General features: G+C 66.7%; 1 protein-coding gene across 1 annotated transcript; it reads right to left on the minus strand.

Moving 5' to 3' along the window:
* Positions 1–7,210: 7,210 nt before the first annotated feature.
* PARP10 (poly(ADP-ribose) polymerase family member 10) lies at positions 7,211–15,031 on the minus strand (the record flags this gene model as incomplete). The annotated part of the gene is made up of 10 exons (XM_080339475.1): positions 7,211–7,544; positions 9,130–9,307; positions 9,382–9,515; positions 9,593–10,441; positions 11,497–11,635; positions 11,715–11,927; positions 11,999–12,621; positions 12,701–12,934; positions 13,664–13,933; positions 14,869–15,031. 10 exons carry the CDS (start codon positions 15,029–15,031, stop codon positions 7,213–7,215), a joined length of 3,135 nt encoding a protein of 1,044 aa, XP_080195601.1. The 3' UTR covers positions 7,211–7,212.
* Positions 15,032–15,817: the final 786 nt, after the last annotated feature.

Genomic DNA, 15,817 nt, shown 5'->3' on the forward strand with positions numbered 1-15,817 from the left:
GGCACAGGATGGTGCTGGGAATGGGGCCGGTGCTGGGCACAGGGGGCAGTTGTGGCTGTCCCACAGTGTCCGGAGCCGCGTGGAGCCGGTGACACGGAGCCATGGGTGCCCGGTGGCATGTTGGGGTGCGGGTGCCCGGCCACACGTGTGCACACCCACACATGCACACGGGTGTGCACACACGTGAACAGAGCTGCACGCACGGGCAGGTGCACACACACACGTGCACACACGCACACCTGCACACACATGCACTTGCATACACACATACGTGCACACACATGCACTTGCACACGCATACGTGCATGCATATGTATGCACACATATGCACGCAGACATAGATGCATGCATGCACACATACATGCATGCACACATACACATACACATGCACACACATACACACGCATGCACAGACACGCACACTAATGCACATGCATGCACATATGCATGCACCCGGATATAGATGCATGCACCCACAAGCACTCATACATGCATGCACACAGATGCACATGTGTGCACACACACATACACTCATGCACAGACGTGCCATGCACACATTAATGCACACACATGCACATATGCATGCACACAGATATAGATGCATGCACCCACAAGCACACAGACATGCATGCACACAGACATGCATGCACACACATGCACACAGATGCACATGCATGCACACACTCTTGCACAGACATGCCATGCACACATTAATGCACATGCATGCACATATACATGCACACAGATATAGATGCATGCACCCACAAGCACACAGGCATACATGCACACATGCACATGCATGCACTTGCATGCACACAGATGCACATGCATGCACACACACACAGTCATGCAGAGACATGCCATGCACACATTAATGCACATATGCATGCGGACAGATATAGATGCATGCACCCACAAGCACACAGACATTCACACATGCACGCATGCATGCACACAGATATAGATGCATGCACCCACAAGCACTCATACATGTATGCACACATGCACATTCATGCACACATATGCACACATGCACACAGATGCACACGCATGCACACACATATACTCATGCACAGACATGCCATGCACACATTAATGCACATGCATGCACATATGCATGCACACAGATATAGATGCATGCACCCACAACCACACATACATGCATGCACACATGCACATGCATGCACACACATGCACACGCATGCACACACACACTCATGCACACGCATGCACACAGATGCACATGCATGCACACACATACACTCATGCACATGCATGCACAGATACACATATGCATGCACACACACACACTCATGCACAGACATGCCATGCGCTCATTAATGCACATGCATGCACGTATGCATGCACATGGATATAGATGCATGCACACATAGATGCATGCACACATGCACATGCATGCACACAGATGCACATATGCATGCACAGACATACAATGCACACATTAATGCACATGCATGCACACATGCATGCACACATACATGCACATGGATATAGATGCATGCACCCACAAGCACACAGACATGCATGCACACATGCACATGCATGCACACATATGCACATGTGCACACGCAGGCACATAGATGCACACGCATGCACAGACACACACACTCATGCACAGACATGCCATGCACACATTGATGCACATGCATGCACACATGCACACACACAGATATAGATGCATGCACCCACAAGCACACAGACATGCACGTGCACATGCACGTGCATGTGCACATGCACACACATGCACATGCATGCACACACACTCATGCAGAGACATGCCATGCACACATTAATGCACATGCATGCACATATGCACACACACAGATATAGATGCATGCACACAGAAGCACACATAGATGCATGCACACATACACATGCATGCACACATATGCACATGTGCACACGCATGCACACAGATGCACATGCATGCACACACATACGCTCATGCACAGACATGCCATGCACACATTAATGCACATGCATGCACATATGCACACACACACAGATATAGATGCATGCACTCACAAGCACACAGACATGCACACATACATGCATGCACACATATGCACATGTGCACACAGATGCACACGCATGCACATACACTCATGCACAGACATGCCATGCACACATTAATGCACATGCATGCACATATGCACACACACACAGATATAGATGCATGCACTCACAAGCACACAGACATGCACACATACATGCATGCACACATATGCACATGTGCACACAGATGCACACGCATGCACACACACTCATGCACAGACATGCCATGCACACATTAATGCACATGCATGTACACATAGATGCATGCACCCACAAGCACACATAAATGCATGCACACATTCACATGCATGCACGCATATGCACATGTGCACACGCATGCACACAGATGCACACGCATGCACACACACCCTCATGCACAGACATGCCATGCACACATTGATGCACATGCATGCACACACGCACACACTTGCATTCACACATGCAGATGTATGCACATATGCCCAAACTTGCACACGTGCGCACACATGCCCGCCTGCACATCACAGTATGTTTGCACGCCTGCACACGCCCGTGCCCGCCTGCCGTACGCAAGCCCGTTGCCACAGGCGAACACACACACGTGTGCAGACGTGGAGCAGCCCGACCACGCGTGTGCAGCCCCCACTGCCTGCGCACACCTGCACATGCAGGCACAGCCACGGCATGCACACCCGTGCCCTCCTGCACACACACACCCCCACACACACACAGGCACAGGCTCGGTGTGCACACCTGTGACAACCTGCACCCACACACACCCACACCCACACACACCCACCCACCCACACACACACAGGCACAGGCACGGCGTGCACACCCGTGCCAACCTGCACCCACACACACCCACACCCACACCCACAGGCACAGACACGGTATGCACACCTGTGACAACCTGCACCCACACACACCCACACACACAGAGGCACAGGTACGACGTGCACACCCGTGCCAACCTGCACCCACACACCCACCCCCCCCCCCCCAACACACCCACCCACCCACACACACCCACACACACACACCCACCCATCCACACACACACCCCCCCGATCTGGCGGGTGCCGGGGGCTCCGCTCACCCCATCCCTGTGCCCATCCAGCTGGGTGCTGTATCCCACTGCGCCCCACACGTGCCACTGCCCCACGGCGCCCACCTCACTGTGTCCCACACCTGCCACTGCCCCACAGCACCCACCCCACTGCGCCCCACACCTGCCACTGCCCCACAGCACCCACCCCACTGCGCCCCACACCTGCTGGCACCCCACAGCACCCACCCCCACAGGTGACCAAACTCTGCCCCACAGTGCCCAGGATGATGCTCCCCCAGCTGTGCCAACACACTCGCATGTCAGCCCCACACCTCCCAGTGCCTCCAGTGCTCCCCGATGCCCCCCAGTGCCCCCAGTGCTTCCTGATGCCCCCCAGTGCCCCCCAGTGCTCCCCGATGCCCCCCAGTGCCCCCTGTGCTTCCTGATGCCCCCCAGTGACCCCAGTGCTTCCTGATGCCCCCCAGTGCTTCCTGATGCCTCCCAGTGCTTCCTCATGCCCCCAAGTGCCCCCAGTGCCCCGCAGTGCTTCCTGATGCCTCCCAGCACCTCCCAGTACTTTCCAGTGCTTCCTGATGCCCCCCAGTACTTCCTGATGCCTCCCAGTGCCTCCCAGTGCTTCCAGTACTTCCTGATGTCTCCCGGTGCTTCCCAGCACCTCCCAGTGTCTCCCAATACTTCCCAGTACCTCCCAATACTTCCTGATGCTTCCCAGTGCTTCCCAGTACCTCCCAGCGTCTCCCAGTACTTCCTGATGTCTCCCAGTGCCCTCCCAGCACATCCCGGTGCTTCCCGGCACCTCCCAGTACTTTCCAGCGCTTCCTGATGCCCCCCAGTGCCCCTCCCCCCCGTGCCTCCCAGTGCTTCCCGTACCTCCCAGTGCACCTCAGTGCTTCCCAGTCCCTTCCAGTGTCTCCCAGTACTTTCAGTGCCTCCCGATGCCCCCCAATGCCTCCCGGTACCTCCCAGTGCTTCCTGATGCCCCCCAGCGCCCCCCGGTGCCTCCCAGTGCCCCCCAGTCCCTCCCAGTGCTTCCTGATGTCCCCCAGTACTTCTCGGTACCTCCCAGTCCTCCCGGTGCCTCCCGGTACCTCCCAGTGTCTCCCAGTACTTCCAGTGCCTCTCGGTACCTCCCAGCACTTTCCAGTGCTTCCTGATGCCTCCCAGTGCTTCCCAGTACCTCCCAGTGTCTCCCAGTACTTTCCAGTGCTTCCTGATGCCCCCCAGCGCCCCCCGGTGCCTCCCAGTGCTTCCCAGTACCTCCCAGTGCCTCCCAGCCACAGGGAGCCCCGGCACAGCCCCCCGTGTCCCATCTCCCAGCGCAGTTGTCACCGACGGCCGTCCCCAGGGGCGCGGGGACCCCCGGGCGCCCCGGCCGCCGCTCACCGTGTGTCCCCCTGCGCGGCCCCGCGATGTCCCCCGGGTCCCACCCGCGGCGCCGTCACGTGCGGGTCCCGGCACCGGAGCGGCGAGTGACACCGCTCGCCAGGAGCGGGGACAAAGGGGCCCTTTCAGCGTGGCGCTCGGCCCCACGGGCCCCTCGGGGCCAGGGGACAAAGGTCCGGCTCGCTTGGCACCGGTGGCACCGGGTTGGCCCCGGCAGCCGCCACCGCACCCCCCGGGGGACAGCGGGCCACGGGGGGACTGTCCCAGCCCCGCGGGGGGGCCGTGACGTCACGGGGACACCCCTTCGGCAACCCCCGGGGCTGGGGACACCCCCGCAGGGGAGGAGGGGACAGACCCCCCCGGCCCTCCCGTTGTCACCGGGACCAACCCCGCCAGGGGGATGCGCGACGCCGGGATCGGGCCCCGCAGCGGGGGGGACAGGGCTGCGGGGACAGGGCTGGGGACACAGGGCTGGGGACACAGGGCTGGGGGGACACAGGGCTGCGGGGACAGGGCTGGGGACACAGGGCTGGGGACACAGGGCTGCGGGGACACAGGGCTGGGGGACATAGGGCTGGGGGACAGAGGGCTGGGGACACAGGGCGGGGGGACATAGGGCTGGGGGACAGAGGGCTGGGGACACAGGGCTGGGGACACAGGGCTGGGGACATAGGGCTGGGGGACACAGGGCTGGGGGGACACAGGGCTGGGGGGGACACAGGGCTGGGGACACAGGGCTGGGGGGACACAGGGCTGGGGGACAGAGGGCTGGGGACGCAGGGCTGGGGACACAGGGCTGGGGACATAGGGCTTTGGGGACAGGGCTGGGGGGGACACAGGGCTGCGGGGACAGGGCTGGGGACACAGGGCTGGGGGGACACAGGGCTGGGGGACAGAGGGCTGGGGACGCAGGGCTGGGGACACAGGGCTGGGGACATAGGGCTTTGGGGACAGGGCTGGGGGGGACACAGGGCTGCGGGGACAGGGCTGGGGACACAGGGCTGGGGGGACACAGGGCTGGGGGACAGAGGGCTGGGGACGCAGGGCTGGGGACACAGGGCTGGGGACACAGGGCTGGGGGGGACAGGGCTGTCCCTCGGAAGCCCCCGCTCCTGCCGGCCCGAACCCTGTCTGGCTCTGACACCCTGTCCCAGGTCCCCGTGTCCCTGCACCCCGCGTGTCCTCTGCACCCTCCGTGTCCCCTGAACCCCCGTGTGTCCCCCGCACCCCCGTGTGTCCCCCGCACCCAACGGACACCCTGCCAGCCATGGGGCGCTGCCGTGGGGTGTCCCCGGTCCCCTGTCCCCATCCCTGCCCGCTGCCCCCGCCATGGGGCCAGCCCGAGGCGGGCAGGGCAGGCAGGAGCAGGCAGGGGCAGGCAAGGCAGGCAGGGGGCCGGCAGGGGGCAGGCAGGGCAGGCAGGGCAGGTGGGGCAGGAAGGGGTAGGCAGGGGCGGGCAGGGGCGGGCAGTGCAGCCAGGAGCAGGCAGTGCAGGCAGGAGCAGGCAGGGGCAGGCAGGGGCAGGCAGGGCAGGCAGGGCAGGCAGGAGGCAGCAGCACGGGCAGGGTTAACGGCAGCAGGGGAAGGAACATTCCGACCCGTTCCCGTTGCTGCCAAACCCGGTGCCAAAGCTGCTGCCAAAGCCGCTGCCAAACCGCAGAGCCGAGTGGCCGCGCCCGGCCGGGGGGGGGGGCAGGAAGGGCCCGATCCCGCCCCGGGGCCACATGTTCCTGGGGTGGGGAGGGGGGACCCCAAGGGCAGCCGGGGGGGGGTGGAATGAACCCGGCACCCCCCCGAGGGACCAACCCCGGCACGGGGGGACAAACCAACCTGGGGGGCCCGTGTCCCCCAGACATGGGATGAGCCCAACGGGACCCCAACCCGCAGCCCCCCCGGGAGACACGGGCTAAAGCTGCACCTTTATTCCCCCTTCCACCGCGACTGCACCGCTGCCCCTCAGCCCCCCCACATCCGGGGGGGCAAAGTGGGACCCTCCACGGCCTGAGCCCCCGGGGCCCATTGGGGAGCCCCCAGAGCCCAAACTCCCCGGAGCACATTGGGGAGCCCCCAGACCCCAAACCCCCCGGAGCACATTGGGGAGCCCCCAGACCCCAAACCCCCCGGGGCCCATTGGGGAGCCCCCAGACCCCAAACCCCCTGGGGCGCATTGGGGGCCCCAGTGCCCCCCAGCAGGGCTGGTGGTGCCAGGGGTCTGGGGGGTTCGGGGGGGCAGGGGGTGTGTGGGGGATCAGGGTGGGTCACGGGTGCCCCGGGGGGCTCAAGGGGGGCCAGGGGGACTCATTGGGGCTTGGGGGGGATCTGGGGGGACTTAGGGGGGGCAGGAGGGTTTGGGGGGGCTCAGGGTGGGTCAGAGGCCTTAGAGGGGTTCAGGGAGGGCTCATGGGGGGGTCGGGGGCTCAGGGGGTTTGGGGGTGCTCAGGGGGCATCAGGGGGGGCCCATGGGGGTTTGGGGGGGCTCAGGGGGCATCAGGGGATTTGGGGGGGCTCAGGAGCCACCAGGTGGGCTCGGGGGGGTTTGGGGGTGCTCAGGTGGGCTCAGGGGGTTGGGGGGGCTCAGGTGGGCTCAGGAGCCATCCGGTGGGCTCGGGGGGGTTTGGGGGTGCTCAGGGGGGCCCAGAGGGATTTGGGGTGCTCAGGTGGGCTCGGGGGGCTCAGGAGACATCAGGGGGGTTTGGGGGTGCTCAGAGGGTATCAGTGGGCTCGGGGGGGCTCGGGGGGTCCCCGCGGTGGCGGCAGGTGAGCAGGTACAGGGGGTAGGCCTGGGTGTCGTTGAAGATGACGAAGATGGCGGGGTGCCGCGGGTCGTCCACCACGCTGTCGAAGCGCCGGGGGGGCCCGGGGCCGGGCCGGGGGGGGGGCACGCGCAGCCCCGGCGCCCCCGCCGCGAACGCCCCGGTCAGCACCTTGGCCACGAACACGAACTTGCAGCCGCCGGGGCCGCGCGGCGAGTAGCGATCCCGCGCCGACAGCGCCGCGCGCGCCGCGAAGTACACGCCGAGCCCGTACAGCGCCGCTGCGGCACCCGCGCCGTCACCCCAACGCTCCCACCCACGGCACCCCAAACCACTGCACCCCAAACCACTGCACCCCAACCCACGGCACCCCAAACCCATTGCACCCCAAACCACTGCACCCCAACCCACGGCACCCCAAACCACTGCACCCCAAACCACTGCACCCCAACCCACGGCACCCCAAACCCATTGCACCCCAAACCACGGAACCCCAAACCATGGCACCCCAAACCACTGCACCCCAACCCATGGCACCTCAACCCACGGCACCCCAACCCACAGCACCCCAACCCATGGCACCTCAACCCACGGCACCCCAACCCCTTCCACACCAACCCATGGCACCTCAACCCATTGCACCCCAACCCATTGCACCCCTACCCATGGCACCCCAAAACCATTGCACCCCAAACGCATTGCGCCCCAACCACTTCCACCCCAACCCATTGCACCCCAACCCATGGCACCCCAACCCCATGGCACCCCAACCCCTTCCACACCAACCCATGGCACCCCAACCGCTTCCACACTGACCCATGGCACCCCAAACCCTCCACACCAACCCATGGCACCTCAACCCATTGCACCCCTACCCATGGCACCCCAACCCCATGGCACCCCAACACATGGCACTCCAAAACCATTGCACCCCAACCCCTTCCACACCAACCCATGGCACCCCAACCGCTTCCACACCAACCCATGGCACCCCAACCCCATGGCACCCCTACCCATGGCAGCCCAAAACCATTGCACCCCAACCCCTTCCACACCAACTCATGGCACCCCAACCGCTTCCACACCAACCCATGGCACCCCAACCCATGGCACCCCAACACATGGCACTCCAAAACCATTGCATCCCAACCCCTTCCACACCAACCCATGGCACCCCAACCACTTCCACACCAACCCATGGCACCCCAACCCCTTCAACCCCAACCCATGGCACCCCAACCACTTCCACGCCAACCCATGGCACCCCAACCCCTTCAACCCCAACCCATGGCACCCCAACCCATGGCACTCCAAAACCATTGCACACCAACCCCTTCCACACCAACTCATTGCACCCCAACCGCTTCCACACCAACCCATTGCACCCCAAAACCGTGGCACCCCAACCCATTGCACCCCAAACCCTTCCATGCCAACCCACTGCACCCCAAACCCATTGTGCCCCAAACCCTTCCACCCCAAAACCCATTGCACCCCAAACCCACTGCACCCCAACCCCTTCCACACCAACCCACTGCACCCCAACCCATTGCACCCCAACCCACTGCACCCCAAAACTCCCATTCCACCCCCAAAATCCCAGTTTCACCCCCAAAATCCCAGATTTCACCCCCAAAAATCCCAGATTTCACCCCCAAAAGTCACTAATTTCACCTCCCAAAACCCCCAATTTCATCCTCCCCCAAAACCCCAATTTCACCCATGAAAACATCCCCAATTTCACTCCCTAAAACCCCCAGTTCCACCCCAACCCCTCTCGTTCAGCCCCATGGCAGCACCACCGGTGCCAGCGCCCCCCGCCCCGGCGTCCCTGCCCGGGGTTGCGGCGCCGCGGCGGCCGCTCACCGTTCCTGCCGCAGAAGCTGCGGTTGAAGCCGTGCAGGCAGATCTCGCGGCTGGCGCTCTCGGTGGTGCCGTGGAACAGGACGCGCTCCACAGCGGTGCCGGCGTCGCCGGCGCGCTCCATGCTGCCCTTCTTGAGCCGGTACTGCTCGTACAGCAGCGGGTGGATCAGCTTCTGCACCTGCCGCGGCACCGTGGGCGCTCAGCCGGGGTCGCCGCGCGGCTCCCGCGTCCCCCGGCGCCGCCGGCGCCCACCTGCACCACGGTGATGGTGCCGCCGAGCTCGTCCAGCGTGGCGTAGAAGTGGCCGACGGCGTCATGGAACTCGGGCGAGTCCTCGGGCAGCGGCAGCAGCCGCACCTCGTCCTCCGGCCCCGGCGCTCCCAGCCCTGCCGCACACGGCCCCGGTGAGCGCGCCGCGGCACCGCCCCGCGGCGGGGGGCAGCGCCGGGGCAGCCGCACGCACCGAGCAGGCCGGCGGGGGGGCAGCTGCGGGAGATGGTGGCGACGGCGGCGGTGCCGACGTCCAGCTCCTCCATGCGCCGCAGGTCGATGGCGACGGGCCGCCCGTCCAGCAGCAGCTCCAGCCGGCGCTCCCGGCGCTGCCACGCGTGCTCCAGCAGCGCCGCGGCCTCGGGGCCGTAGGGGACGGCGGTGCCGCCGCGGTCCCAGCGCACCCAGCGCGCGGCGGGGGGCTGGTGCTGGGGCAGGCGCTGCAGCAGCCGCGCCAGGTCGCGGGCGGCAGGCGCGGTGTACTCGGCGAAGCCGCGCAGCGTGGCGGCGCCGGCGCGCAGGTCCAGGCGCACGGCGTGCCGGCGCTGCAGCAGCGCCAGGCAGGGCCGCACGGCGCCCGGCAGCGCCCGCAGCCGCTCGCTCGCCACCTCCCGCGCCCGCAGGCGCCGGCACAGCGCCCGCTCCAGCTCCCGCGGCGCCGCCGCCGCGTCCCGCTCGAAGGCATAGAACAGCTTCACCTGCGCCTCGTCCGCCGCCGCCGCCGCCTCCTCCAGAGACGCCTCCAGCGCCGCCAGCAGCCCCGCGGCTGCTGCCTCCTCCTCCTCCTCCTCCTCCCGGCGCCGGCAGCGCAGGGACAGCGCGGTGGCGCGCGCCAGCTCCTCGTCCTCGCGCCACGAGCTGTCCATGGAGCGCTGCACCGCAAGCGCCAGCTGCGCCTCCTCCTCCGCCCCAGCGTCACCGCCGGCGCCGGGATCGGCCTCGGGCTCCTGCTCCATGGCCGTGTCCCCGGGGGGCAGTGGGGCGGCCTCATCGCCAGCGGCTTCATCGGGACGCAGAGCGGCCAGCAGCTCCTTGATCTCCTCTGCCGGGGAGGTGGGGTCAGTGCCGGCACTGGCCACGGCACCAATGCCAGCCCTGAGCGCGGCATCAACCGCAGACCCAACTGTGGCATCAACCGCAGACCCAATCATGGCGTCAACCATAGACCCAACCACAGTGTCAACCGCAGACCCAACTGTGGCGTCAACCATAGACCCAACCATGGCATCAACCACAGACCCAACCATGTTGTCAACCATAGACCCAACTGTGGCATCAACCACAGACCCAATCACGGCATCAACCACAGACCCAACCACGGCGTCAACCGCAAATCCAACCACGGCGTCAACCACAGACCCAACTGTGGCGTCAACCATAGACCCAACCGTGGCGTCAACCACAGACCCAACCACGGCGTCAACCATAGACCCAACCGTGGCATCAACCACAGATCCAACCGCGGTGTCAACCACAGACCCAACCGCGGCGTCAACCACAGACCCAACCACGGCGTCAACCACAGATCCAACCATGTTGTCAACCATAGACCCAACCGTGGCATCAACCACAGACCCAACCGCGGTGTCAACCACAGACCCAACCATGGCGTCAACCACAGACCTGACCACAGCATCAACCACAGACCCAACCGCGGTGTCAACCGCAGACCCAACCGCGGTGTCAACCACAGACCCAACCACGGCGTCAACCGCAGACCCAACCGTGGCATCAACCATAGACCCAACCGCGGTGTCAACATTAAGCCCCACTGCAACGTCAACCACAGACCTGACCACGGTGCCAACCACAGCACCAACTGTGGCGTCAACCATAGACCAAACCGTGGCGTCAACCATAGAGCCAACCGTGGCATCAATCGCAGACCCAACCGCGCCGTCAACCTCAGACCCAACCGCCGTGTCAACATTAGGCCCCACCGCACCATCACCCAGAGCCGACTGCGGCGTCAACCACAGCACCAGCCTCAACACCAAACACCAGCCCCAACCGTGGCACAGGGGGACCCAGCACCCCCAGCCCCTCCCGCGGTGGCCCTGGCACAGCGGGTACCAGAGCAGCCCCCCCGCCCCTCACCGATGTTGGAGTGAACGCTGTCCCCATCGTCACCGTCGCCCCCGTCGGTGTCATCGTGCAGGTCGTGGTGCGGCGCGGGCGGTGCCGCGGGCAGGGGCTCCCATTGGCAGCTCGGGGGCAGCAGCTCCAGCAGCTCCAGCTGCGGCGTCAGCGGACGCGCCGGCGTCACCGCGCGCGGCAGCGACCGGTACAACCCCCCCGCCCCAGCGCGGCGGTACCTGCGGGTCCGGGGGGCTCCACGCGGCGCCGTGCAGGTGTGCCACGCACTGGTAGCGCCGCTCCAGCTGCCGCAGGACGCTATGGCCGCCGCTGTCGCGCAGGAAGCGCGCCACGCCGGGGAGCCGCAGGGTGACGCTCTGCGTGCCCACGCTGCCCAGCAGGCTCTGCACGAACTCGGCGGCCGCGCGGCACCGGCCCGGCTCCCCGCGCACCTGCCAACGCGCCGCGCGGTCAGCTCCGCGCCGGGCACCGCGGCGCCGAGAGCCGCCCGCCCGCCACTCACCCGGAAGCCGGCGATGTCGTCGCCCTCCAGCGGCAGCAGGGACACGTCGGCGATGCTGCCCAGCAGGTCCTGGTAGTGCCGCTGCAGGTACCGCACGGCCCCCGGCTCCGCCGGCACCAGCACCTCGTCCTGTGCCGGCCCCTTCTGGCACCAGCCCGCGATGGTCACGTCCTCGGCACCGGCTGCATCGGCACCGGCCACGTCCCCATCAACAGGCCCCTCCGGCACAGCAGCCGGTGGCTCCCCCGGCACCAGCCTCGACGCCTGCGGCTCTGCCGGCTCTGCCGGCTCCAGTCTGGCAGGTGCCGGGGGGAGCGCGGCTGGTGGTGGTGCCGGCTCCAGTGGGGGAACCATGACTAGTGGGGGAACCATGACTAGTGGTGGCTCCGTGTCCAGCAGGTCCATGTCCAGCGGGTTCACGTCCAACAGGGGCTCCGTGTCCGGTGGGGGCTCCATGTCCAGCGGGGGCTCTGTGTCTGGTGGGGGCTCCGTGTCCGGCGGGGGCTCTGTGTCCGGCGGGGGCTCCGTGTCCCCCTGGGGCGGCTCCAGGAAGGGGTAGTGTGGGGTGAGCGCCAGCGCCGTGTCCTGCAGCCGGTGTGGCCTCTGCAGCACCCGCTGCGCCGCTGCGGGGGGACGGGATGGGCAGCGGCGCCGGGTGCGTTCCCCGGCATCGCCCGGTGCGGCCCCGGCGTCCCTGCTCACCTGCCAGCTCCCGGAAGGTGATGATGGCGGCGGAGGCGCCAGGCAGCAGCCGCACGTCCCGCACGCTGCCGCCGCCGCTGCGCCGATTCTCGAAGTAAAGCTCCAGCAGGTCGCGGCTCAGCGCCGGCGCCGCCGCGCGCACCAGCACGCTGGGGGTCTGTGGCAGCCGCAGCAGCGCCAGCGCCGACCCCCCCGGGCCCCCCCGCTGCGCGCGCTGCTCCGCCGCCGCCAGCTCTGCCGGGACAGCGGGGCTGGGGACACGCGGCAGCACCCGGTGCCGCGGCGCCGCGCCCCGAAACACCGCCCTGGTGCCGGGCGATGCCACAGACCCCGCAGCCCAAAGCAGCATCCTGGTGCACGGCAGCACCACAGCCCCGCACCCCAAAATGTTGTCCTGGCACCGGTGCTGCACCACGGACCCTGCGCCCCTAAACACCGTCCCAGTGCCAAGTAGCAGCACAGACCTGGCACCCCAAAACACTGTCCTGGTGGCAAGCAGTGCCATAGACTGCACCCCAAAACACCAGCCCGGTGGCAAGCAGTGCCACAGACTGCACCTCAAAACACCGGCCCGGTGGCAAGCAGTGCCACAGACTGCACCCCAAAACACCGCTCTGGTGCCAGGAAGCACCACAGCCCCGAATCTCAAACCATCATCCCAGTGCTCCCAGCACCCCAACCCCCCATCCCAGTGCTCCCAGCACCCCAACCCATCGTTCCAGTGCTCCCAGCACCCCAACCTATCACCCCACTGCTCCCAGCACCCCAATGCTCACCCCAGTGCTCCCAGCACCCCAACCCATCGTCCCAGTGCTCCCAGCACCCCAACCCCCCATCCCAGTCCCCCCAGCACCCCAACCCATCGTCCCAGTGCTCCCAGCACCCCAATCCCCACCCCAGTGCTCCCAGCCCCCAAGCCCGAGCGAGGGGGTCCCGCCCCCCAGCCCCCGCGCCGCGTCCCACCTGCGGGGCTCAGGGGGTCCCGCAGGCTCAGCAGGGCCGTGCCGGGCATGGGGCCCCGGCACACGCCGACGGTGCCGCGGGGCCGGCCCAGCAGCGGCTCCAGCAGCGGCTCCAGCAGCGGCTCCAGCAGCGGCTCCAGGCGCTCGGGGGGGGCCCGGGGCTCCAGGCCCCCCAGCAGCAGGTGCCGGGGGTCCCAGGGGGGCGCGGGGAGCACCCCCAGCTCCAGCCCCCCCAGCCGGTGGCTGCCCTGGGACAGCACGTTCTGGGCATCTGCGGGGGCACACGGGGTCATCCTGTGCCAAACGGGGGCGCAGCACCCACCAGTGCTCCCGGGTGGGGCTGGGGGACCCACAACACCCACCAGTGCTCCCGGGTGGGGCTGGGGGACCCACAGCACCCACCAGTGATCCCAGTGGGGCTGGTCACCCAGTCCGTCCCAGTGCTCCCAGTGGGAACAGGGACCCCATGGTGCCCCATCCCAGTGCTCCCAGTGACAACAGGGATCCCATTGTGCCCCATCCCAGTGATTCCAGTGACAACAGGGACCCCATTGTGCCCCATCCCAGTGCTCCCAGTGGGGCTGGGTCCCCTAGTCTGTCCCAGTGCTCCCAGTGACAATAGGGACCCCATGGTGCCCCATCCCAGTGCTCCCAGTGGGAACAGGGACCCCATTGTGCCCCATCCCAGTGCTCCCAGTGGCAACAGGGACCCCATTGTGCCCCATCTCAGTGCTCCCAGTGGCAACAGGGACCCCATTGTGCCCCATCCCAGTGCTCCCAGTGGCAACAGGGACCCCATTGTGCCCCATCCCAGTGCTCCCAGTGGGAACTGGGACCCCATTGTGCCCCATCCCAGTGCTCCCAGTGGGAACCGGGACCCCATTGTGCCCCATCCCAGTGCTCCCAGTGGGAACAGGGACTCCATTGTGCCCCATCCCAGTGCTCCCAGTGACATCAGGGACCCCATTGTGCCCCATCCCAGTGCTCCCAGTGGGAACAGGGACCCCATTGTGCCCCATCCCAGTGCTCCCAGTGACAACGGAGACCCCATTGTGCTCCATCCCAGTGATCCCAGTGCCAACAGGGAACCCATGGTGCCACATCCCAGTGCTCCCAGTGACAACAGGGACCCCATTGTGCCCCATCCCAGTGCTCCCAGTGGCACTGGGTCCCCCAGTCCGTCCCAGTGCTCCCAGTGGCGCTCACCGCGCTGGCTCTCGAAGGTGAGGAAGAGGAGGGGCCCGAGGCGCTGGCAGCTGCGCACCGGGCCCCCCCCCGAGCGCCGCCGGCTCTCGAAGTACAGCACCAGCAGCTCCTCGGGGGTGCCGGGGGGGGCGCCCCGCACCGCCAGCACCGCCCCCGCCTCCATCTGCGCACACACGGGTTGGGGAGACCCCAGCACCCCCCACCCCATCTGCGCACTCACGGGTTGGGGAGACCCCCAGCACCCCCATCCTGCCACCCCCTCCACGAGTTGGGGGGACAGGACTCTCTTCACCCCCCGCCCCCGTCCCAGTCAAGTCTGCCCCCCCGACCCCCAGGGTGCCCCCAAGGACGCAAACCCCACGTACCGCCCCCCATTCCCCAGACCAGGGACCCCCTGGTGCCTGCCAGCCCCGGGGTGTCCCCCCGCCACCAAAGACCCCCCAACACGCACCCACGTGTGACCCCCCCAAGCCCCACGTGCCCCCTCCATTCCGCGGCCCATGGACCCCGTGGTTCCCCCCAGCCCCCGGGTGAGGCCTCGGGGCAGGACCCCCCCCCACGCACCGGGCAGCGCTCGAGCTCCGCCCCGGCAGCGAAACGAAACCGAAACGGGGCGGGGGAACCCGGGAACGGGAAGTGGCGGGAGCGGGGGCGGGGCCTCGGGGGTGGGGGACACGGGACAGGCCCCACGCGTGACATGGGGAAACCAGCCCTGGTCCCGGGGGACGGGCGGGAACGGGAACTAACGGGGACAAACGGGAACAAACAGGCACGAACGGGCGGGAACGGGAACAAACAGACACGAACGGGCGGAAACGGGCGGCAGGCGAGGCAGCGCCGCGCCGCGCCACACGGGGGCGCTCTGTGCGAGGCCACGCCCATCCCGGCAAGCCCCGCCCCGGCGGTCGCAGCGCTGCGGCACAGCCCCGCCCCTCCCTCAGGCCCCGCC

The sequence above is a fragment of the Nesoenas mayeri genome, assembly GCF_963082525.1.
Source record: "Nesoenas mayeri genome assembly, chromosome: 2".
NCBI classification, from domain to species: Eukaryota; Metazoa; Chordata; class Aves; order Columbiformes; family Columbidae; genus Nesoenas; species Nesoenas mayeri.